The 25,747-nt window shown below is 36.6% G+C and overlaps 1 protein-coding gene across 20 annotated transcripts in view; it reads right to left on the reverse strand.

The window, feature by feature from the left end:
- Positions 1 to 25,747, reverse strand: part of HDAC9 (histone deacetylase 9) — a 579,212-nt gene that overhangs the window by 386,840 nt on the left and 166,625 nt on the right. For 11 of the 20 annotated variants that reach the window (XM_060108657.1, XM_060108653.1, XM_060108656.1 and 8 more), the window contains 4 exons: positions 24,164 to 24,286; positions 20,922 to 21,132; positions 20,273 to 20,490; positions 612 to 3,237 (listed from right to left, as the gene is read on the reverse strand). In XM_060108657.1, coding sequence (XP_059964640.1) covers positions 2,923 to 3,237; positions 20,273 to 20,490; positions 20,922 to 21,132; positions 24,164 to 24,286 — 867 coding nt within the window. In that variant the 3' untranslated portion in view covers positions 612 to 2,922. Of the gene's footprint in view, positions 1 to 611; positions 3,238 to 20,272; positions 20,491 to 20,921; positions 21,133 to 24,163; positions 24,287 to 25,747 lie in introns of those variants that run through there. The other 9 variants (XM_060108643.1, XM_060108642.1, XM_060108648.1 and 6 more) reach the window with 2 other exon arrangements.

Genomic DNA, 25,747 nt, shown 5'->3' on the forward strand with positions numbered 1-25,747 from the left:
ACCCTTGGATGTATATGGTCCGGTTCCCTTCACTTGAGTCAGGCTCCTTGGTCTTCACACTACTATTATAATTGTTTCCATATAAGGGGAGGTCATTTAATTACTCTTTTCTCTTTAAATTTATGTACTGTCACTTTATACTTGTAGGTCAGGTCCTTACTCTAATAGATATAACTATTATGATACACAGAAAATTATTCATTTTTATATTTTATTGAGTGCTTGATATATTCAAGGGATTATATTAACCTTTTTAAAAATAATTTTTTAAGTTGAGCAAAGTTAGGAACTGATATCTATTTATATAAAATTTTATATTTAGAAGTTGACATCAAAGATGATAACATACGAAAAAGGCCACGCAGGGAAAATAAAACTGCAACAAATTTTACATGTGTTTGCTATGTGATAATGGCTGATGTAAACAGGTTAAAGTCACTATTGCTGAATTTATTATTTTTAATGGCATTAGAAGTAACTGCTTGCAAGATCTTTATTTTCTTGTTTCAACAAAGAATGGCAATATATTTTGGTATATGAGACCTAGTGCATGAGCTTCAAATTCGATTAAATATATCAAGTTTACACAAAGCCATATGTATGAAAGGGGATCTTTTAAAAAAAACTTTATTTGAGAAAGGAAGAGACTTATAACAGAAGGCAAGAAGAGAAACATACAAACAATATATTTACAACACAAAACAAGAGATCACCTTCAAGGGTGTAAATTATAATAAATACAGTAGATTTTAAAAGAGACATTTATCAATTAGCTCTAAGATTATTTAAGTCCAGCTTTCCTTTTCACTGGTTCCAGGTAGTTTCTTGATTAAATTCAAAGACTATCAAATTCAAACAATTAACGTCCACCAACTGTACTGATGAAGCTCTCTCAAATGACATTATAAAAAATAGGTTTTTTTTGTTTGTGATTACATATCTTTGCAGTAATATTATACAAAAGCCTGCTCAGCCACATGTTCCTCCCCAAATAAAATGTATTTTAAAAGATGCACTATCCCTTTTTTATGAGACTGAAAAAAGACTTTAAAGAAAATGTATATTTATGAGATGGGAAAAATAAACAATTTTATCTTAGGAATGTCATATTTTTAATGCAAAACAACTGACAAAAAGTCATTTTAACCTGAAGGAATATACTAACCAAAATATGTTGGTAGTAGGAAGTGTTGCCTATTACAGCTATTTGTCAAAATGATCAGGACTTGCATTATATGGAAATGTTTTAAACTTTCTAACTTCTAGTTATGTTAATTTAATTTGAATGGAGACTTTTTAAAAAAGGATAATGTATCTTTAGCAGTAACCTTTTTTAAGAAATATTTTAAAATGTCACAGCAAAATGTAAACAACACGTGCCAGTAACATACAGTTGTACAAGGTCTACATTTGGCAAAACTGCTATATCTCCTTTGAAACAGGATACTACACCTTAAAATGCCTCGGATTTAGAAATATAAATATTTTAATAGAAAAAAACCTCACAAAGATTCTAGGTCAATTTGGATTATCCATATTAAAGGGGTCTTAATACAACGAATCTTTAACTAGCTTAACAAAAGTAAACCTATAAAACAAGGTAAACATATCAAAAGGGAGTATGAAGGAAATGTTCCAGTGAAAAGCTTCCTTAACAATTTCCCTACTTGTGGTGTTATTTTCTTAGACAATAAATCAATTCATAGAGTGCCCTTTAAAAACAGAGAGAGTAAAACACTATCCTCCGTTTTTTTTTCTTTCCCTACATTCCTCAGTACATGAATCACTTGGACTTCCTGTTTCCACAAGGCATTTCCTGTTCAGCCTCATAGAATCAGTTTTCTGTAGAACAGCAGGAACCTGACAAAGAACTGACTTAAATAAACAGTCTACTGTTGCCTTCAAAGTTGTTTGCATTTCATAACATCAAAGGACATAGTCCTTCTGAAGGTGCATTATGTACAAGTAGATTCTTTTGTTAAACCTAACTTTCCTAATTTTTATTTGCCAAAATAGTATGGTATATGCCATGTCATTATGGAATTATATTAAAGAGATCCTAGTGACAATGATTATCAAACATGATACACCTTCTCCTTTTAAACATGATTTTGACTTCATATCAGATAATAATCACACCATTACTATGTTTTCCACAACTGTAGATACAATACAGTATCTGATTGGACCATAATGCTGCACATTACTTCTTGCCAACATTTGCATCTGCTTCATTTGATCTTTTTCAATAAACAATGTCATCAAATAACACAGGATAAAAATGAAATGAGCAGTACTAGGTGAGACATAATGTAATATTTAAAATAGTGCTGTGCTGTACTTTGCATCTATATATTTAAAACCACCTCTATTCCTAAAATTTTCAGTTGCAATCTATACAATAACCTAGGACTACTGGCATAGTAACCAGAACATTTCACTTAACAAAAAAGAGAGAGGAAGAAAGGGCTGACTACCTTTAACAGGGTTCAAGACTGTAGTATGATACATTATGTACAACAATGTGAAAATTGAATTCTGCATATCAAAAAAATCAAGAACTAATAGAATGTTTCATTGATCAGACTGGGAAACTATATCCAGCAGTCACTGATCTCAACAGATAAACTAAAAACAACAGTGATTTCGTTTTCCTTAGAAGTAATTGGTGGGGCAGGCTTTGGGATGAATTAAAACCCTATTACTTGGATACTGATGTAGTATAATTTTAGTGTAACAGGTATTTCCTTACCGGTAGAGTTTCAATGAAACCTTGATATCTATATAGAGATCAGTATATAGAAAGATCTATATATAGATATATCTGCATTAGAATCCTTAAACACTAAAGTCAAATCATTCAGAGATATAATCGGATAGGAAATTATATCCATTTACCAAAACCTGCAATGCATTTCATATTCAGATAATGACTTTAATTACAAATCCTGGAGCTAAATCTTTGCCTATTACCTGTTGCATAAAAGCAGCCTGCTCCCCAGATTCCATTTCCTGGATCTGAGCATCTTCATCACTGTCCACTGGTTCCTCCTTGACCTTCACAGCCCCAACTTGTCCCAGTGTGTCATCCACACAAGCACTGCTGTCACTCCTAGTGCTGTTGCCACTAGAGGGCGCTCTGTCTTCCTGCATCGCCTGGTCCCCCTGAAGCTCTTCCTCCGCTTCCTCGAGGTGACTGCCTGGTTGCTTCAGTTGTTCAATAGATTTCGAAAGCAGCTAGAAGAGAGTGTTCAGGGGTTCAAAATTCAATAGTTCTTGGTGGTAACAGAGCAGCAATATACACTTTGATTTCTTAATACTCTACTTCAGTATACTCTGATGTCTAATCTCTGAACATTCGTTTCAGAATGAATTTGTATGCAACAAACTTCCTCAGTAGTACTAAATCTGAAGCAGTCCCATCAATTCCATATTGTATTGGTGTCCTAGACAGGGAGTGAAGTCTTTAGGTGGTTTTTAAAGATACATCACTCTTTTGGAAAAAGTAAAAAACTTTCTATGGAAACCATGAAACTTTCACAGTCTCATTTTCCAACAAATGGCAACCACTGTAAAAGACAGAAGCACAAATGCTAAGAGTTCTTCTTGCCTATTAATTTTCCTATACCTAAATGGTCAAATGATAAAAGACCTTCATATATACTTCTAAAACATGGATATACTGATTTTGAAATCCTGAACTTTAAAAAGATGTGGAATTAAAAAAAAATTGACAGCACTAAAAATGTTTTATAAACATATCCAATTGTAAATTAAATAACAGGAAAGAAATAAGGAATTCTTTTTAATTTGAAAATTGTTATTTAGATCTTTTATTTTATAAATTAAATCATACTTAATCTTCAGAAGTGTATGAATTATAATTTTAAAAAATAATTGACAACACACCTAACTTAAACAACAGCGAAATGCCATAGTATAAAAGCTCAGTATATGGGGAAAAATTCTCAAGATGATTCCATCTCGTGTAGGCTTTTTGTTTTATTTGACAAGGGCCCTATTGACTGATCATCTGCAGATCTTGAACTGTGTTTTCAAGAGTGGTTAGAATTTTCTGCTGAGTCAATGCCCATGTAAGCAACACACCAATTATTATAATGAGCAGCACGGTTAGAATACCACCACAAAAATCATGAATACAGATTTTTCTATGAAAAATTCAAATTTACCTCCCACTCACACCTAACTATGTTTTTAAAACTAAACACATAGAGTGTTTAGTAGAGTTAGAATACATAAGAACTCAAACTTTGCAGGGTGTCTTAACCTCTTAGATGTTCCTCCAATCCTCACAACCTCAAATGGCCCTGCATATGCTGACAAAGCCTTTCAATTTCACTGTAGTAGAATTATCCTGGGAGTTTTCATTCATTTGCTCAACAAATATTTACTGAGTGCCAACTATGTTCAAGACACCCTGCTAGGCACTGGGAAAACAGCCACTGCTCTGCCCTCATGGAGCTTATAGTTTAGAGTGTTAGAAAGGCACCAAATAGATACATAAATCTGTTCTTCTTTTCAAGTGTGGTAAATGAAAAAAAAAGAAACACAGGGTGTTAAAAGAAAACACACTAGTTGGTGTCGGAGGGGAAGTGTGGACTATTAAGGAAGGTTTCACTGAGGAAGGGCTATGTTTAGGCTGAGACATGAAAGATGAAGCATGGACAGGAGTCATTTTGTGTGTGTCAGGAGTGGAAATCAGGGGAGGGAGCACTTCTGGCAGAAGGGACAGTGTGTGGACTGAAAGAGGAGTCCTGTGCATTTGAGCCATTGAAAGCCCAGTGGGGTTTGAGCACAGGAAGACAGGGAGAGAAAGCTGGAAGACGATTTTGGAGAGGGTAACACAGTTTACAATATATTTGGGTTGTGAATAAGCTTCTAGAGAAATAAAATATAACTTAGGATAAACCATATATAAGACCTAAACATCACTAATCCTAATCTAGACATGATCAAGCGAAGAGAATACATACCAATCAAAACTCATATAAAAATGAAGAAGGTAAACTTAAATATTAATTTCCTTCATGCCTACAATCTAACGTCTATTCCTGGACAGTATAAGGAGAACATTCATCCCACCATGCTTTAAATGTTTTTAAGTACTTTTTAGGAAACTATCTGCAGGACTTTTGTACCAATCGTGAACACTTATCAGCTCTTCTTGTCTTAAATACATAATAACTTGAACACTGCTGAGATTTTGGAGGAAAGAGAAAATGTAATATTCCTGGACTCTGACTACACAATTGTAAAATTCCATTTAATTGGCTAGGGAAAAAAACATCTAACACCACAGAAAACAAGCAGGGTTTTAATTGAAAAGCTCCAGTTTTAGCTGGGACACCAGGGATAAGAACACTGGGTGACAAACACCCACTCATTTTTCAGAGAGAGAGAGAGAGACAGAGAAAGAGAGAGAGAAAGAAAGAGAGAGAGACAGAGAGCTCATCAGCCAGGCCTGCAACTTTGACCTCCATCACTCACCTAGGATGACATACAAGAGCAGGTTAGAGAATTTTGTGGGGAGAAGAGATTTACTTAGAAAAAGTACTAGTCAGGTGAAGGAGGCTGCAAGAGCCCCTCAGAGAGACTATCTGCCAGAAGACTGCTGCAATTCATCTTACAGATGGATATACTGAGTTGTAGAAAGTCCCCCTCTTGCTACCAAAGCTTTGCTGGAAAGGTTCACGGGAACTAGTTCATCAGAGCTGATGGGCCAATGATACCGGTGGGTCAAAGAGACGCCTCCACAAGGTGGTCAAACGATCCTGCCCATAAGAGCCTCTGTGAGGGCAAAAGAAAAAAAAAAAAACTCTATGGGATGTATGGCCACAGGACAGGAAATAAAGGCCATTCATGAAAGGTCAGCCAGAGAGCACATGACCAGTGTCCAGGAAATGCCACGTCAAAAGTTCCTGCTTCCTGTGGGTGACTCTGCATCTTATCCAGCTTCTGGATGTTTGACTACAGGGAGTATTTAATAACCAAGTTACAGATGCCACCCGCTAAGTAAAAAGACTTTCCTGCTGCTATTTCTCTCCTCAGCTTCAGTTCCAGCATGGCCTCTCACTGCCTTGACCTCCTAACCTCCAATGGTCTTGTCCTCCACCCTACCTCAGCTCCCAATGACCTGGTCTTCGCTGGTAACTGTACACTCTCCTAAACCTTAATTTCAAACATCATTTCTTTCTTCTGGCTCACCCTCAGAGCATTCTGGCCCCAATCATTCCTCACCTCTGGAGCGTCTTCCAAGCTACTGAGCCTACCACATCCTCACTGCCCATCACCGCCACCACCCTCGTTCCCCGACTTCCTTCCTTGCTGGACTAGGTTCCATTCTCCATCAATAAAAATCCCTCGCTTATTATCTTCAACTCCTCTGCCCTTTTCAATATGGATTTTACTGTATAAGTAAGACTTCTAACCTTGGTTAATACTAAATCCCTGCCAAACCCAAGCAGCTGAATAAGCTAGGAAACAAATAAACAAATTACAGTCATGCTGAGTGTTTTTCTTCAAATTTGTGATCATAACCCTCAAATGGACCCTCAGTCCTGCCTGGAAATCCTAGTACATTTCTCTAGTTAATTTTCTCCCACTCTTTCAATGACTATTTCAAATTACTTCCTCTCTCCTCAAACCTCTAATATCCAGACCTCTTCCTCACTCCTGCTACCTTTGCTTCTTATTTCGGTGAGCAAATAGAAGCATCACAGAGAAACTCAACATTCTTCTACCAAGCTGTCCCACTCACTCTTCCTCCTGTTACAGTGAAAGAAAGGTCTGCAGCCCTATGTTAGTCAACCCCTCAGCTTAATGCCCTAGGTCCTATCCATTCCTGCAGGTATCCACTCTGTCCTCCAGCACTCATTTCCCTCCTCTGCTGCAGTCCTTCCACTTGGACACCTTTAGTCTTATCATCCATTTTAAATGAAACCTCCCTTGACCACCCCCCTCAAACCCATTATGTACCTTCCTTCACAGTAAAACTTCTTGAGTTATATCTCTTCATTGTCTTCATTTCTCTTGTCCCATTCTCTTTAGAATTCTCGCCAACTAGGCTTTCATCCACACTATTTGACTGAAATCTCTCTCGTTAAAGTCAGTAAAGACTGTGTAAATACCAAATCCAGTGGCACTTGAAATAGGATATTAACAGGTGCAGTCAGAATGAAGCATTTTAGAAAAGAAAACATGACAAAATCATAGCATCTTTTTTTTTTTTTTTTTTTTTGTGTGTGTGTGTGTGTGTGGTACCGGGCCTCTCACTGTTGTGGCCTCTCCTGTTATGGAGCACAGGCTCCAGACGCGCAGGCTCAGCGGCCATGGCTCACGGGCCTAACCGCTCCGTGGCATGTCGGATCTTCCCGGACCGGGGCATGAACCCGTGTCCCCTGCATCAGCAGGCGGACTCTCAACCACTGCACCACCAGGGAAGCCCCAATCATAGCATCTTTGAAAGTAAGAGATTGATATTACTAACAGTGGTGCAGCCAAACCAGACAAGATGTATGTGAATTTACTGAAATATAATTTCCGACAGATAGCAAATACGTCAAAGAAAATCTTTAATACTGACAAAATGCTGAGTGGTTACAGAATAAATCATATGCACATTTTAAACAGAAAACCTTTAACAGAAAATCCGATCTGTTAATGTATTTCTGAGGTCAACGGAGTGCCCAGAAATCATATCATTTAGTCCATGAATCACATTTGGTATTTACCACCGCACTGACATAGCGACATACATGAAAGTGTGTATAACAATTTCCAGTGTACAACACAGAAACAATACTGTTTGTTCCGGTGCCTCTGGCTTCATCTACACTTCTGCTGGACTAAAGGAAACACGAGGGAGAAAAGTGCCAGAATGGATAATGCTGTGATAACTGGACAAGAAGGCCAGATGGCAAAATGATCTCTTCCAAGGGCAGAATTCCTTACGGGTTTGTAAAAGAAATGCTTCTTGACACAAAACAGTGACTTATGAGTGGAGATCATATAGATATAAAATGTTGGAATTGGAAATTTTCTAATAACATTCTTCAAATCCTTATTTTACAGAGAAGGAATTTCATCCCCAAGTAAAAGCCGAGTCATCTCCAGAGAAGAGAAGACACCTAGAACTTTTTATACCCTTCCTCTGCATTCTCCTCTCAAACGGCTATATTCCAATGACAACTGAATTCATATAAACAATTCCAATGTCTCCCCTGAGCTCCAAACTTGCATATTCAGCTGCTTACCATACGTCATCACTTAGATCTAAAATATCCAATAGGCATCAGAAACTTTAAGTAGCTCAAAGATAACCTTTATTCCCATTGCACCCAAATGGATTGATCATCTAATTTTTCTCATCTGAGTAAACAGCATTACCCAGTTGCACGAGTCTAAAACCTAGGATTTATCCTCGTTTCTCTCTCACTTGTCTTCATAAATATCTGAAAACTTAGCAACAAAGCTTTGACATGTTTTTTTTCCCAGGTTATGAGGCGAATGCCAGTATCCACGTGAATAATAACTACTACTTTTTCACCATTTATGGAATAAAACATGCTCTTTGTGAAGTTTCAAAAAATACAAAAGAAGTAAATGGGATCTCCTGGAGACGGTTTTGCAAAATATAAATGCACAGAGGGAGTTAACCTACACTTATTTTTTTTTAGATATTTGACTCAAGCTGTTTTTATTTAAACAGTCAAATTTGCCGGAGTGGAAAAATCAGCAATAAACATCAAGAAAATCTGCAAACAAAAGTCACAGAAAACCGGCCTGCCAGGTTTGACTTATTTCAGATTTTTAAAGTGAAAAGTTACTTGCTGTTATTTGTAAGTTTCTGACTATTTACTAGGAAATCCAGTGTTTGGACTATGTTGTGTTCTATGGGTTTTTGAACTACAAATGTGACCATTACAAAGAAGGTATGAGCAAACCCTTTTCTAATTTGTACTGTTGCTGAGTGGCCCCAGCTGCAGGGAGGAGCTGTCTGCTTACTCTCAGTGGGGTGGCAGGGTCTCTCTTTGGTTGAACATCTGGAGGTGATCCCCCAGCAAAGCTGAGCTGTTGCCTTGCTGGCTAGAAAACACAAGAAGAAACATCTGTGTGACAGATAAATGTGTAAGCCTGCATGAGTCTCGGCTGAGGCCCCATCTGTAAAACACACTGTGTGTCATTCGTCTGACACCAGGTGAGTTACTTTGGTGGGGAACCCAGCTGAGATAAAGAAGATGATGGCTGAGCAGCTTCTTCTCCTCCTTTTATCTGTGCTTTTCCTCATCTGTCAGCATGTCTCTGTATTCTCCATGCTACTGTACAGCAATTGTACCAAACACTAAGAATGCTGCAGGCGGTCCATCACCATTCTGAGTTTGTAACACACACACTATACACACTTACACTGGAGAGTTTATAGACCAGATAGCATGATAATTTATCCAAACTGCTCACAGCTTCAAGTATTATAACTCGACTCTTGAATTCTTATCAATCCCTGCTAGGGTCATAACTATAGCAAGTCCACAATTTCAACGTTTGGACTTTGTTATATTATATGATGTTCAACATAATTTCCATGTTGAACATCATGTAATCTATTGGCAAATGGTGTAAAATTCATTAAATAATATTTAAAGGCTGTGCTGCTAAGCTTTACACATTGACCTGTTTAAGTCCATCTCTGTGTAAGTTACATTGTTTGATAAAATTCTAGAAACCAACATAAGCATAGTGCTTTTGAGTAAAATATCTTTAAATTTTATATTTTGAACTTTAGCCACAGAAATCCTTCATGTCCCCACAAATATCTTTAGATATGGAATATCAAACTAAGAACAGGAGTATATAAGGAGTAAATCTGTTTCTGATAGACATCTGATTTTCTGAAATTGCCAACAAACCATTCAGCACAAGTGTTTGAATTAAACCATGCAAAATGACCTTCAACCCTATTCATCACTTTCTTATTTTGCCTCAGATTTTAAGACAGATTTTACTTGGGGAATGGTAATAGCATAAGTTTTTTTTTTTCTTTTAAATAAATGTAAAATACTTCTTTTGGAAAATAAAACCCTTCCCTTAAGCTCCAAGGAAACTAGATTTAAAAATAATGATAAAATTCTGCCTCAATTCACAAATAGATTAGGTATGTACCAACTGTTCTCAAAAACAACCAGAGCTTGGAGGGCTTTCAAATCAAGAGGTCTACTTAGAGAAGAACTCCGACTCAAGCCAAAATACTACATGTCATTTTGCTTCTGTGCATTTTAGGGAAATAACCAGCAGAACCAAAGTTAAATAACAAGAGAGAAAGATTCTCTAAGTATTGGTCTATTATTCACATAAGTTAAAAGTCTAAGCTGAAAAACACCCTTTCTTGCCAATATTGAAGAGATATGAAATTAATCTAGGGATCAAATGAATTCTTAATAAAAATGCGTTTATTTTTATAATGCTAAATGACTATCCAAAACAATGCCAGCAATTAAAATATCCTTTCTTCGGCTCTCAAAACATCCTAATATTCCAATAACTCAATTATGTGTTCACTTCCAGAAAGGAGACTGAAAATTTCCTCCTCCCGGTTCTTTAGAGAAAGTTACCCACTCTTTCATTCATTCAACAAATTTTTACTGAGCACTTGCTATATGCCAGGACCTGGGAAGAGAGCAGTCAATCAGGCAAGATTCTGTCTCTCAGGGGGAAATAAAAAATAAGTAACTGAAGAGTAGAACTAAATGTGATAGGGAATAATGGGGGAAGGAGTGGGTGTCTGTGTCCAATTTGGATGGGCAAGGAAGGCCACTCTGAAGAGCTGAGGTTTGAGCTGAGAGAGACTCCAATACCAAGGTCGAATCACAAGAACACCTGGAGGTCGAACATTCCACACAGAACTGTGACTCGCAGTTCATTCCAGGAGATGGAAGGAGACTCCTCACAGACTGGAGAGAAGGCCAAGGTGGTGGGAGCTCAGCGAGTAAGGGTAGGGAGTCGGAGATAAGGTCAGTGAGGGGGCAAGAGCCTGTGGGCCATGAAAAGATACTTGGATTTTATCCAACAAACAATAAGGAGCAACTGGGGAGTTTTTAGGAAGCCCTTGACATGATTTGATTTGCATTTGTAAATGATCTCTCTGGCTGCTACAGGAGATTGGATTTAGGTGGGGAAAAGTGGAAACAGGAAGACTGGCCTTTCAGAACATAAAATCCTCAGCAAGAGAGTGTAACAAGAACTATTAGGGGCTTTTCTTAACTAGAACACAAATGAGCTATTTTTCCTTCTTTTAGAGCACCGTGTAATTTTATGTCCTTTTATATTACATAATAGGATTTTTCCCTGATAATCTCCTTCCTGATCTTCAGTTGACAGTACATTTTCTTTTAAAGTTTTCTTTTTTCCTTCTTTAAGGGTAATGAATAGAGGCAGAGTGAGGTAAGGCATGCTTATGTTCTTTGCTAACTCTTGGTGATTTCGGACTGCGTCTCAGAATAGACAAGATCTCAAAGCCAGGGAGCTCCTGATCACTTGACTCATAAACATCTCCTTTTCTCCCCTCAATCCCTTGCTTGGGTAAACTGGATAGCAGTGCAAGCGCTACTTAAAAAAGACAACCAAGAGTAAACCCCAGACAATAATTGCCACATGGAAAAGTGGGCCCAGTGTAGCCAGACTCTTCACTTTTTCAGGCAATGCCAGAAATCCAGATTTGTATTTAAAATGATTGACCAAAAACTTGAATGCTTTTTAAGACACCAGGCAGGCCAAAGACATCAGTTCAATGGAATGGATCCAGTCCATAGACTATCAGTTTGTGACCTCGGCAAAGAATCCCTTATGTCTCTTCTTGCTTGAACATTTTATGGTTTAAATCATTTAGGGCTGATGTCTGCATGCTCTTAAAATACACCATCCTTCATACTTGTGATTCGTTTTATGTTCCCTACATGGTCAAAAATTCAAGTACTTTGCCAGGGGTTGGAGGTAGGAGTATGGATTGACTACAAAAGAGCAACACAGGGGAATTTTGGAAGTTGAGGGAATTGTTCTATATCTTGATTGCAGTAATTATATGACAATATACATTTGTCAAAACTCATTCAACTGCGCAGCAAAAGGAATAAATTTTACAGTGTGTGAATTATACCTCAATAAAAAATTCAATAACTAACCATAATATTGTTCCAAAGAGAAAACAAGGTCAGCTTCATGATGAATACAAAGATGCAAGGAAGAGCTGGAACAAAATTTAGTGGTTTGGTTTACAACGAAGTAGCTTGATGCAATATTGAGGCAAGTGAAAAATGTGTGTCTTAGAAATATTCTACACTTCCAGAAAGCCATTTGCATTAACATAATTGGGAAGATATAACTCTTAGTGCTATATAAGAACATAAATACTGTGTTAAATGGAAGGATTTCTTACTATGTTTACAAAGCACTTTCAGTACATCCTCTCATGTAATTCTCACTATAAACCTCTAAAGTGTGCAGATTAGAGCATTAGTGGACAAAGAGGTTTGACACTCTGGCCAAAATTGCAAAACAAATAAATAAGTGTGCAGGGCATCAGAAACTTCTCTTGGAAAGGCTACCCAGCATTCTAGATTTTGAACTATGCATTCTGTAGAACTATCTTTGATTAAAATTATCTATTTGCAGGTCTATGAGCCATTCAAGGGGAAAAACATGCCTTCTCTGTTTTCACTTCCAGGATGCAGCAAAATAGTTGCTAATAAATCTTTGTGGAACACCAATTATTCCATGCCAGGAAATTATTTTTTAGAAGTGAGTTTTTATTGCTGGCTGATACAACTAAGTTGATAGCAAGAGAGTAATGGTATATTTAGGACATGGGAGAAGAGCCCTGGATGCAATTCTGCCTGAAGGAATGGGAATACTCCAGACTGTATGACATTTCAGGGTCACTATAATCCCTCAGTCTTCATAAATATTTAGAGAAAGAGCAGAAAGATACAGAGGAAAAAAACCCCTAAAATCAGGAACTTATAAGCAACCAAAATCTGTAACAAAGAGACTGCTACACATCGGTGGTTTTCATGTCCACAAGTCATTTAGTTATATTAAAAATTCCTTAGTAAGACTTAATTATTTCATTCTGTCAAATGAAACTATTTGTCAAGGTTGGGAAACAACCAAATTATTTAGCTTCCCTCTCCTTTTGAACTCCTGGAATCAACATCAGTCAAACCACTCACATGGCCTAATTCCCCAGATACTTTTCTTTCCCCTATTTTCTTACCTCATAGTCATGTCCAACTATTGTTTTTCTCATTCAATAAAAGCGTCTCTGACTAGATTAACAGTGCAGAGTGAAAGGGAAAGGTCGAGGTCCTTCCCTTGGTCTTCAAGTTATGAAAGCAGCCCTGGGAACGTTTATGAATGTTACACATTAATCCACTGAAATGGTCATTTAGTTTCTTTTCCAAACATAGGATTTCATCACATCTAATAATAAAGCAACAAGCCATTTTCTGTATATTATAAACCATCAACTTGTAATTATATAGTGAAATGCTTCTATATGAATTCTCTATGATGATGTAAGCCGGTATTGCAGCATAAGTAGTTTTTTTTTTTTTTTGAAGCCCAATACATACCTACAAGGATCTATTTACATTGGGCTAATCATGTCGAAATAGCATCTATTTAAGGGTAAAGTCAAAGTTTCTTTTATAAACCTCTATAGATAGATAAATAATCTAGGAGGCTTTTTACTGTTATAAAATTAAGACTGCCTTTCAATGCCTGCTGAAGTTTTTGGACATACTATCCATCTAATGGGCAAAATGTAATCCTAAATTGGTGATTAAAGACTCTGCATGGAAACAAGTTGTCAAATGGATAGAGAGAAATTAAACCTGACAACAGTAATGCCTACTTTCCTAAATGAAAGCCCAGTTCAAGTTTCTACTCATCCATTTTTCAAAACTTAAAACAAGGCATTTTCCAAACCACCCATAGATGAGATGCCAACATTTGCATTTCAGTTGAACTTGATGAAGTCAGTTGACTTTCAGCTTCAGGCTTGCTCAGAACTCCTGTGAGAAGATGTTTGCCCAGTCTAAAAAATATGGCAATGTTACAACACAGAAGAAAGGAATGAAGTGTGGCCTGGCTGTAGTTGGCTCTGAACTGCATTCACACTGCATTGCTGGAAAGTCAACAGGATTTCTGAAAGTCCCACTATTGGGTCCATATAAAAAGACATCCAAATGAGTAACTGGATGGAGGGCAATGAGTGGAGAACTGGGAAGCAAGGTCAGGAAATGGGATTTCTCCTTCCTGGCAAATCCAAACAAATACCTAAAAAATAAGATAACCCTCCTTTTTTTGTTTGTTTGCCTTATTTTTTATTGTAAGTTTCCTACTTTTTGGCAAAAATAAAATTAGGAAAATCTTGTCTCCCGCTTAGTGATAAAAGCAACATTGAAATAATAAGCCTAAGTTTACGTTAAGGACAGGCTTTTGTGTCATACAACCTTTGTCGGAATCCCAGCTCTGTCAACTACTAACCTAGCCACCTCAGTCAGCTTACTTAAGCCCTTTTAAGTTAACTTTCTTGATAGTAAAAAAAAAAAGTGTGCTTATAGTTTGAGGAGATGATACACATAAGAATGCTAGCATGGTGTCCCAGCTCATAGAAGATCCTACACATAAAAGAGAGCTGGCATCATTTAAATGATCCTATCCCTAAGGTCCCTATGGGAAAGGTTCTGGAAAGATGCATGCTGTATAAAAGATGGGGAGGAGGGCCTCCCTGGTGGCGCAGTGGTTGGGAGTCCGCCTGCCGATGCAGGGGATGCGGGTTCGTGCCCCGGTCTGGGAGGATCCCATGTGCCGCGGAGCGGCTGGGCCCGTGGGCCATGGCCGCTGGCCCTGCGCGTCCGGAGCCTGTGCTCCGCAACGGGAGAGGCCACAGCAGTGAGAGGCCCGCATACCGCAAAAAGAAAAAAAAAAGATGGGGAGGAAAAGATACACTAGGAGAAATAGGTGTAGCAAAAAAGCAGAAATTGGTACCTGGTCCTTATCTAATTATCCTTAAAATATTAATCTTCTTACAAGTAAGGCATGGATAGAAAAATACCCTTATTAAAATAAACTAATATGAAGTGTGACTTCAAAATATGTAAACTCTTGGGATTGTAGCTGTCTGTATAATTGTTGTTCAAATTAATTTCCTTGGGAAAATATACACTTTGCTTAATAGTGCACAAAACAGTTATATTTTAGTGCTGCCTTCAGGGATACTTTATAAGGAAAAATACACATACACACACACACACACACACACACACACAACCAAGCTATGTTTGTATGTGACCGCAGGCATGAAAGAATATTCTCCCCTGAGTTGCTCTGGATGGATTGCTGGGGACAAGGAGTGGGTATGAATCATGAGGGGTTATGGAGAAAATGTAACATTTATGTTAGAAAATTGTGTCAAGAAAAGGAATACAATAGATACTACTCAAATAAAGGGTCAAATTCTCTTCTAAAACTGATGAAAGCTCCCCATTAGCTCCAGCATTTGAACTTAACTATATTCATGCCTTGCTTGTCAGACATAAAATCTACCTGTTTTAATAAGGGCAATGTAGGACATCTGCCCACCCTCCCCTTTACTGCTCTTGTCTTAGATATACTTTTTATTATGATAAAATAGCACTCATGTCAAAATGCCTAAGTATCATAGTAATAAATATATAATAAATACTTATATCTAGAGTGAACCTTGACACGTATAAGATATCATCTCATGAGTTATGTGGGTTTTTTTTAAGTGTTGGCTGATATCCAGTCATAGGAATGCATAAGGTATTTATCACAGAGTATTTTACAAAGAAAGAAAGAGAGGGAGAGAGGGAGGGAGAGAAACAGAGAAAGAGGCAGGGAAGGAAAGAGAGAGAGACAGAGAAAAAGAGAAAGAGAGAGAGAGAGACAGACAGACAGACAGACAGACAGACAGAAGGGAGAGGAAAAGATGTAAAAAGGACAAGATAATCCTGAGAAGAACTAAACAAGTCTCAAATCTTGTTTCCTCAAAGAAAATTATTTCCTTCCTCATGTCCTCTATCCTAATACTTAAAACATTGTATTGCATTACTGTTTACTGGAATATTTCAGTCCCCTGCTCCCCATATGGTAAGCTCCATGAGGATAATGAATGTTGTTTTCTTAGTGCCTAAAATAGTGTCTGGTACGAAGTAAGAATTCAGTAATGATTTGCTAAATGGATACTTGCATAGATTATTTCATTCAAATAAGTATTGAATGAAGAAATAATTTTCTTAAAATTTCTTCTCATATGGATTTGATGGAATGAATATGAAAAATATAGGTATTAGAAAAGTTATTAAAATTCTAGTTAAAACAGAAACAATTAGTCATCAACTAATGCTATTCTATTAATACTATAACTGAGAAATAATTCAAAGAATAATGTTGTCATTTGGAAGGGGGCAGAGATCTATGTCAAATTATCTCACAACAAAAATGCCTGAATATACTATGGAAATTTTCTGTATATCATTCAGAGAGTGATGTGACTAGAGATCTACCCTTCTAGTAATTAGGCAGTGGTCAGAATACTCCTTCAAAAATCATAAAAACGTCCAAGTAACTGTGGTATTTTGTTTTCATCATAGTTTTCACCAGAAAATCTGTGGCAATATTTAAACTTGAAAAGGGTTCAGAAGAAAATTATCAATACCCTCCTATATTTTTGTTTGTTATTTTGTATTTACAAGGAAAATTCTGTTTTAGGAACATTTTTTTCTCATAAAAAAATCAAAAGATACTGGCAAAAGCAACAGTTTTCTTTTGAAATCCTCGTATTAAAAAACTCTTATTTTTTTTGAAACATGAAGGTACTATATATTAGTAATATAAATTGTTTAAATGCATTTCTGAATTTTTAAAATGTCTCAAAAAAAAAAAAAAACACCAAAGAACAAATGTTGTAAGCCATGATTTTCTTATGGTTAAGCTTCTCAAAACTCTTTCAGTGAAAACAGAATATACAAACTGATAAGCAGAGATAAATCATTCTGACATTTTTCATTCATTTTTCAAGCTTGCCCCATTATTTACTGGTAGATACAGCAATACAAATGCTACATAAACCCATTCCTGGGGTATTTCTGCTAAGCTATTAAGCACTTACAACATAATTACATGAGGCTTAACATCTTACCACACACAAATTTCCCATGTAAATGTCATTAAAGTATCAGGTAACAGGTAGGTAAATTGTTTAGTATGATTAATAACATTTACATTGTATAGTTATAACAAGCATGAATGACTGCTTTCATAAATGCAGTCAAATAATATGAGCAAGATATGAGAAAGTCTTCAGAATTTAATAAGTCAATCATTGTATAAACTGTTCTGAAAACTGTTCTTTGCTTCTAATTCTTCTAAAGATTATTAGCAATTCAAATAAATCATTAAAAATTTCATACCAGGAAGGCCAATCATATTTAATATGATGTAAGTTTAGAGATAAACCTACTTATTTTTTCTTTCTTCTCACTCCTTTTTTCCTCAAAATTCCTAAATTCCTCAAAAAGGAACCATAAAGAAAAGCTGAGGGAATAAAAGGAAAAGACATTTTAAAATGTGTCATCTGCACACCTATGTCTTCATGTGTGCCTATATTTCCTGCTGGAATAAGTATCTCAAGAGTAAGGACCATGCTTTTATGATGCCAACTATTTGGCTCCAATTTGAATGGATTCAGTAAAGGTTCTTCCATGATAATAGGAAAAAAATGACATATATTAAAGTTTCTGTGGTTATTTCTCATTAATGGTTATTCTAAATGGTTAGAGTACACATAAATATATTATTATATAGAAACTTGTTATCTTTTGGCATCTAAGTTTGGCCTCCTCCTAATGTGAACTAAATGTTTTCATTACCTCATGGGGGAGGGTGAACAGTAGCAATTCATTTATTAATGGTTCTATTGTGAATACCATGGAACAGGATGGAGTTCAAGATTTATTTAATAAGATTCTTCTCTATTTCCTTAGACAATTGAGGGCAAGTGAAATATTTTCAAATCTGGAAAATACCCAGTGTGCATATGCCATCTTGATTAAACATATGGAATATATACATGGAGAAAAGCCAAGTAGAGACCTGCTTGAGTAATCTAAACACCCAAGTTGAGAGAGGTTAATATATAAAGATCAGCTTTGTACTTTGAAGTTTTCTGGGCTTCATTTTGCCTAATTAAGACAAGATTTAATAATCAAACCACTGTACAAACATGTACCTAAAAGTATAGGTTTGTTTCTAATTTTGGGAAGAATTCTTAACAGATTCCAAGGAATCAGCTCCACATGGGAGAAAGTCTCTGATAAGATTTGCTTTTCTCATTGCTAAAATGCAAATGCCTGCTTTCCATCTTAGTTTCTTCCATGTGACTGAGGTTAGCATCTGCCTGTCAAAATCTCGACTGTGATAACTAATATACAAAGATTCTGATATTAACAAACCATCTGAGTGTGAAGCAGTGGCAACTCTAGGTCATAAAAAATGTATTCCAAAGTATTCCTAAAGGTATTCATAGAAATCATCTGTAGATGATGATTTGAAAGGGATCAATTTACCTAATTTATCTATAATAGAATATGCACATCCACTTATTTCTAGGAAATAGAACCGAGTAGCAGAAAGTAAACTTACAATCCAATACTACTTTTCTACATGAACTTAATTCCAGATCAAAATATTGTGAGGTGAAAAGTAGAATTCCCAGTCTTTCCTCTCACACTGGACAATGTTTCAAGAATACCTGGTAGTTTTAAGTAGTGCTAAGATACCACAAAACAAACAAACCAACACAACTCCACCATAAGATAGTAAACATGCAGAATAACATTCAAGACAAGGAGTATTATACGCCATTATACAAGAAGGAAGTTGGTTCTCCTCTGACAAGACTGATTTTACCCAAAACAATTTGATAAATTTAGAGAAATGCTGTAGCAATAAAACAGGCATTAATGTGATGACATAGAAAGAGTCTGAAATATAGTGAAATATAATCTGCAGTACAGCAAATGATAACAGGAGAGGCAGCTGGCACAGCCAACCACCCTGAACCCCGATATACGCACATACACGTCATTGAATGCTGCAAAGGGTTGGGCTGGGAGAATTTGTGTTCAGTATTGGGGTCTTCAGCCCATGCGCCCTCCATGGCTCTGCCTTGTTAAGATGGAGGCCAAAGAGGAGAGAAAATCTCTAATCCCACCTGCAATAAGGTGAGCACATGATAAAGACCCCCTTCTCTTGCTATTAGAAAGATGATTAGATCTTCTCCCATGAGATTTTGTTTTGTTTATATCACAATACAATAAAGCATTTAAATACTATTTCAATTTTTAGCTATCCATTTATCAGTAAACAGGAGATTGTTTCTCAATATAATATCTCTACAAGATATCTGGAGGTGATATAGTAACAAAGGATAAGAGAAGGAATTTTGAAATTCAGGACCTTTCATTCACCAGAAATGAGAGGATGCTACTTTGTAAGGCTACCACAGCAGAGAGTAGTGGCAAAACTGTACAGACCAGTTTTGCTTACAAGTTCATTGAAAATGCTTTGCTGGCCCACCTGATACCATTATTTTAGAATGACTGTGGTTGCCTCAGCAGGAGGGCTCCTGAGGATGTGCTGTGATTCAGGCATTTGCTGTCCATTTCAGCCACAATAAGGCTGCCAGAAAGAAACTACCACAAGTTTCTGAGAAACTGTTTCAACACTGACTGGAATAAAGTAGGGCATATTAAAAAATAAATATAACATGCATACATAGAAGTTGCTGAGAAATACTTAACTGGCTGACCTTGGCATAGCTGCTAGCACCTGTGCAAACTTCAACTCTGCCTCACACCTTTACTACAATAACAAAAAATGGGGCTCTGCACACATGTGCCTGTATGTGCTCCTGTATTAAGACAGGTACCCAATCATAAAAGACTTTCTAATCTAGGACCTCAATTTTGCTACAAATGTCCTACGCATGTAGTGAGGGAGAAAACAGTGATAATGTGATGGTGTCCTTGAACCCTGACAGCAGGGCCAGGAGGGCAGTCTCCGTTTGGCTGTGATGGATACCAACTTTCTCTCTTGTATGCACACATCAGTGAAGAAAACCCCAATTTCCACACCAGTGGTTATGGCATGTTGACGTGGCTTGGGGACTTACCTTGTTCATGTGGATCTGCTGCTGGTATTGCTTCTGCTTCTCCAAGAATTGCTGGTGTTGCTGCTGAATGACCAGCTGAGCCAATGTGCTCTGAGGCAAAGGTGCAGACTGGGTTCGATTCAAGGGTCTGTGACGGGGTAATTTGTGGGTACCTCTAATGCCAGGTGAAATTCTCTCTTTTGTTGCCAAGGGAGATTGAGGATGTAAGGGAACTCCACCTGAAAAAAATATATATGTACATGTATATATGTACACACACACAGACACATACACAATTTAAGAAAGAAGCTACAGAAAATAGCTATGGGATAAGTTTTACGAAAAGTAGTATACTACCGGGCAAATATCAGAAGGCTAGGTTGGGTGGGGTGAAGGCAAAAGTGCCAAAGCATTGGGCATATGCATCTGATCAATGACTCACCAATAGTCCACTCTGGTATGTATGAAGGTTAAATAAGGTGAGTTTTTTTTTTCATGGATCTAGAGGAATAAATAAAGACAACAGTCTTTCCACAGTAGTAGGTATCAGGGAGACCTATGTATGACACTGTGAATCTTTACTAGGTCTTGAGTTAAAGAGACAGTACACTGAATTGCTGATAAAATGAAAGCCCTAAAATAACCTGCAAATGGTGCCATTATGAATTACCAGCCACAAGAAGCTTTTGCTGTCGCATTTGTTCTTTCAATAATAAATGCTGCAGGAGAGCTTGGTGGCTGCTGTTGGGCTTTCCCTCCAAAGTGACATGGGGATGGCTTGAAGATGCCGGGATGCTGCCCCCATACTGCCCAGGCAGAGGAACACCTTGCCTGAGTGTCTGGGTCTCACACTTCTGTTTTTCTTTGAGTGAATTTGAAGCCTGTGTCAAGAAATAATACAGATGTTAATCCGCTTTCATCCATATGGGTCATTAGGTCTGTAAATCATTAGATTAGTTTCTTATTCCATAATTCCCACACCCCCTAACCCCCGACCAAAAAGCCCTACCTTACCCAATGGCTGAGTAGGGAAAATGGATAACACCATGTCTTGTGAACTAAGTGAACTAACAAAGGAGAAACAAAAATAGAGCTGAAGCACTGGAGACAATTTAGTATTGGGTATCATTATACTGAACCCAAAATAAAACTTTTTTTTTTTTTTTTTTTTTTTGCTGTACGCGGGCCTCTCACTGCTGTGGCCTCTCCCGTTGCGGAGCACAGGCTCCGGACACACAGGCTCCGCGGCCATGGCTCGCGGGCCCAGCCGCTCCGCGGCATGTGGGATCCTCCGGGATCGGGGCACGAACCCGTGTCCCCTGCATCGGCAGGCGGACTCTCAACCACTGCGCCACCAGGGAAGCCCTAAAACTTTTTTTAACATTAAAAATCATGCTAATTTCAGGCTTAATAACTGGGAAACTTATTTCTAAAATAGTTTAATATACTGATGTAGTAAAAGGTATATTAGAAAAGTAAAATTTATTCAAATCGCTGAGCTAATGGCTGTACGATAGGGATTAAGAAGCTAGAGATAAAATGATCCGTAATTTTGGGGTTTCAAGCAGAAGGAACAATTTACCCTTTCTCTATACGTCCTCTAATACGTTCCCAGAGCTGTGGGTTTCCAGTATTTAATTTTTAAAATAAAATTCTTGAGATAAGTCAATGAAAGGTTATATAAAATATGCAGGAATTTGATTTAAACATGTATTTTATATTAATTCATAACAGATTCCCAAATCTTTAAATATTGAAAATGACACTCCAGATACTTTTGTTTAATAAAATAAACTACAAGTGAAATTAGATATCAAATAAAAATGCTATTAAGAACTTGAAATATATGATAACACAGTAATAAGGCAATAATATTTATATCATCAACAGTAATAATGAATTCTCCTATTCAAAGAACTTAATGAATGGTGGTCATTTTGGTATTACAAAAGCAGAGGTCTAATACCTCAAAATTATGTGGCATGTTTCTTTTCAAAACTCATGTTTCATCTTTCAAAATTGCTGTGTACCAGGGAAGCAAAGCAATTTTCAGTGACGGAGAAATTGAAGGACAAAGAGGTAAATGGTTTGTCTTAGTCACACAGTGAGTCAATGCAATGTTTAATCTAGAAGTGATTCCTTCTCCTGGCCTCTTTTCCTTAAAATTTACCACTACTCAGTGGGGAACTAGAATATTAGAGATCCCTTTGCCAAAGCAATGCTAAGCTTGAAAAATTAATTGTGATGGCCTCATCCACACCAAAATGGAAGCAAAGAAAAATGAAACTTCAATCCAAACCACACTGGTTTATTCATCCAAAGGTACCAAATTGTATTACCATTGAAACATTAAATGGTCTGGTTTTTAGTACTTGGTCCTTTGGGAAAAAATTCTCGCCGACCACATTAAAAGTGGTGTATGTTTGTGTTAGCTGGTAGGAGTGACTTAGAACATGCAAAAAAAAGAGTAGGAAGAAAAAAAAGCCTATTCACGTGTCATAAGTTTTTGTGTTAGTATTTGCTTATCATCAGAAGAGATAGGAAAAAATAGGAACAGAAGCAAATAATTTTTAATAAGTGAAGATTTGAAAATATCATCCATAAATATGTATGTTTTATTTCATCCCTAATTTCTTTCTTCTTTTCACTAGAGCCAACTGTTTACAAATGTTTCATGTGGAATTTCAGGGGCATAGCTGAATTCAGTGTTTTTAAGCCTGTCTTCTTTAATCTCCAAATACAAAACAACATCCAAATTTTGCTTTCTCCTCACTGGTATAAGATTACTATATCACATAAGATAACATTCTACTCTATTAAAAATACCAAATACAATAAGGTACCTCTTAGATTGGTTTTATAATATGTATTGAACACAATCATAAAATTTATCATTAAAAAATGTCACCTGTAGGTGTGCTTGTGCATAAACTAGTAGCATACCATAGATAGGGTTCATATTTTGAAAATAAATTAGTCACAAAATGGTCAACTCTTTATGATTTCTTAATGTTAGCGTACTTTAAAAGATGTGAGTTTGACAAGATGGACTCAGTGGAAGACCTGCATCTAAAAATTGGCAAAATTGGTGCCAAGGGTTGGAACAAATTTCTCTTTAAACCAAATGTATCATATGACCTCTGCATAAGTACAATTTAATTTACTAACTTTTCACCGATAAATTAGTCTAGGTAAAGTTTACAAATCTTTTACAATGACTGAAATTTATATTATTTTAGGGGATATGCATAAAATAATTATTGCTGTCTTCTGTTAGTAGGACAATTACCTCCAAAAGATCCTATTTCAGTTGTCAGGACTTTTAAAGTAATTGATTCACTTTGAATCTCCAGGCAAGAGTTTAATATTGTTCTTAGAGAGGTTTTCCAGATATGTATGCTTCAGTACCTCAGAGTCAGTAACCTAAATTCTCAAAATAAAGTCATTCACAAAATAAATTCTTTAAACATATGCTGCTGTGCTTCAGACGCTGCACCTCTCAGCAATGGCCTGAGTTGAGGTTCAGGTCTGCTACTTGCTGGGTCTGTGATCTTGGGCTTTTATGCATTCCAAGTCTCAGCTGCTTCTTCTGTAAAAATGTGTCCTGTAATCTCTGTTTCATAGGATGGTTGCGTGGAGCTACCAAAATAATATACCTGGAGAGTGCTATCTTTTTTAAAAGCTATAAAGCATTATATAAATGTTAGTTATTATTTTTATATATTATGATATGAACCAGCATGATTCTTTAATGTGAAATTAAACTGAACATCTTTGAACAACTCAGCAAACAGTGAAGGAGAAGCAGACTACCAAGTTTCCCTGAAGTTTAAATATACAAGAAAAGAACGAGAATTCCCCTATGAAAATATCCCTTGGGCTGGTTTAGGCTGTTGCAGGGTAATAACTTACATTCAGCTGGGCTGGCACTGCTGGAAGTCCCAGGGTAATGTTGGGCAAAGAGGGAGAGGTATAAAGACTGAGCAGGTTCATGGAATCTTCGTGAATTAGAATGCGTTGCTGTGAAACCATTTTCTGGTTTAAAAAAAAAAAAAAGGTGAAAGGGAACTCTCAAAATATTACACAATATCACATATTTTACTGTAACGTTCTCATTTCAGAAAACAGATTTTACATTATCATAATCTGTCAAAACATTTAAGTATCTCAATTAAGAACTTATAAGTATTTTATGACTTTTGTATCCAAAAATGTTATATGTAATCAATTAAAATTTTCTCCATCAGTTGTAACTGTAAAATCTGAAGAGCGAGCTTCTATGTTCATTTGGAAAAAAATTCATTTTTAAAATTCTACCTTTATGGAATATAATCAGTGTGTTTGTCATCAATTGGTAAAGTACAACAATTAAGTTGACTAATTTTTAGGAGTACAGATTTTTGTATTAATGCGTGATGAATATGTATGTAATGTTGCTATAATCATTATCCTCATATGGATTAAACATCATTTTGCTGATGGGAAAACTCACACAAGAAAATCTTAAATATCACCATACAGGACTTCTATAACAACGAATTATATCTTTTTTTAAATATAAAATTTGTGAAAAGACAACTCTGTATGGTGTTTTTTAAATCATACATATTCAGAAACTAAAGTAAATGTTAAAATGGTGTGAGTTCCCTGGGCCACCACAGTCTTCACTTACACTGAAATACCCTGAAAATTTTGGCATCAGAGTCCTTTTTACAACAAATAACCTTTTTTTAAATCCAATACTAAGAGTCATGTTTTCCCACATGTGGCCTAATATAGTTGCTTGAATTACATTTTCTGTTTAACTCTTGCTTCCCTCCCAGAACTCTTATACAATAAGAGTTACAAAGGTCTTATTAGACTAAGGAACTCTGGCCTGATATGGTCCCCAAGGGAACAACATCCCTGAAAAAGAATACTCCATGTAACAGTATGACACAGTGACTGCTTTCTTCCCAAACAAAAAGCATATGGGACTCCAATAATAGACCACCTCCAAGAGGGATATTGCACACACGGGCTTTGACTAAAGTAAATATAATAACTTGTCAAGTATGTTTGGGGGAGCGGTAGATTTTCCCCTGGACAAACCTGGGATATCAATTAACTGGGGAAAATATCATGTGCTAATACAATGCAACCTCAGAATGTCACTGAAGAGTGATGCGCCACCAAAACACAGGATGTTATTCCAAAACATCACCTCAATCATACGTTTGTTTGGAGATGAGTCGTAGCCTTAACATAATAAGAGCAGAAAGCTAAAGGTGGACTTTTCTCATTGCAACTTGGAATTCCAAACCAACTCAGAGTTTGTTTTTTCTCAGAAGAACAAGTCAGATATGTGTACAGCAAGAAAGCAAGAAGTATATTGAAATTTTTAACATTACATTGAGTTTATATGAAACCCTTTACAAAATTAAAGTTGTCAAAAACCCATGAAGATTGTTGGAAAAGATTTTATCATCAGAATGTATGAGAGTGCAATTTTATTTA

Source organism: Mesoplodon densirostris, chromosome 9 (genome assembly GCF_025265405.1).
Source record: "Mesoplodon densirostris isolate mMesDen1 chromosome 9, mMesDen1 primary haplotype, whole genome shotgun sequence".
Lineage (NCBI taxonomy): Eukaryota > Metazoa > Chordata > Mammalia > Artiodactyla > Ziphiidae > Mesoplodon > Mesoplodon densirostris.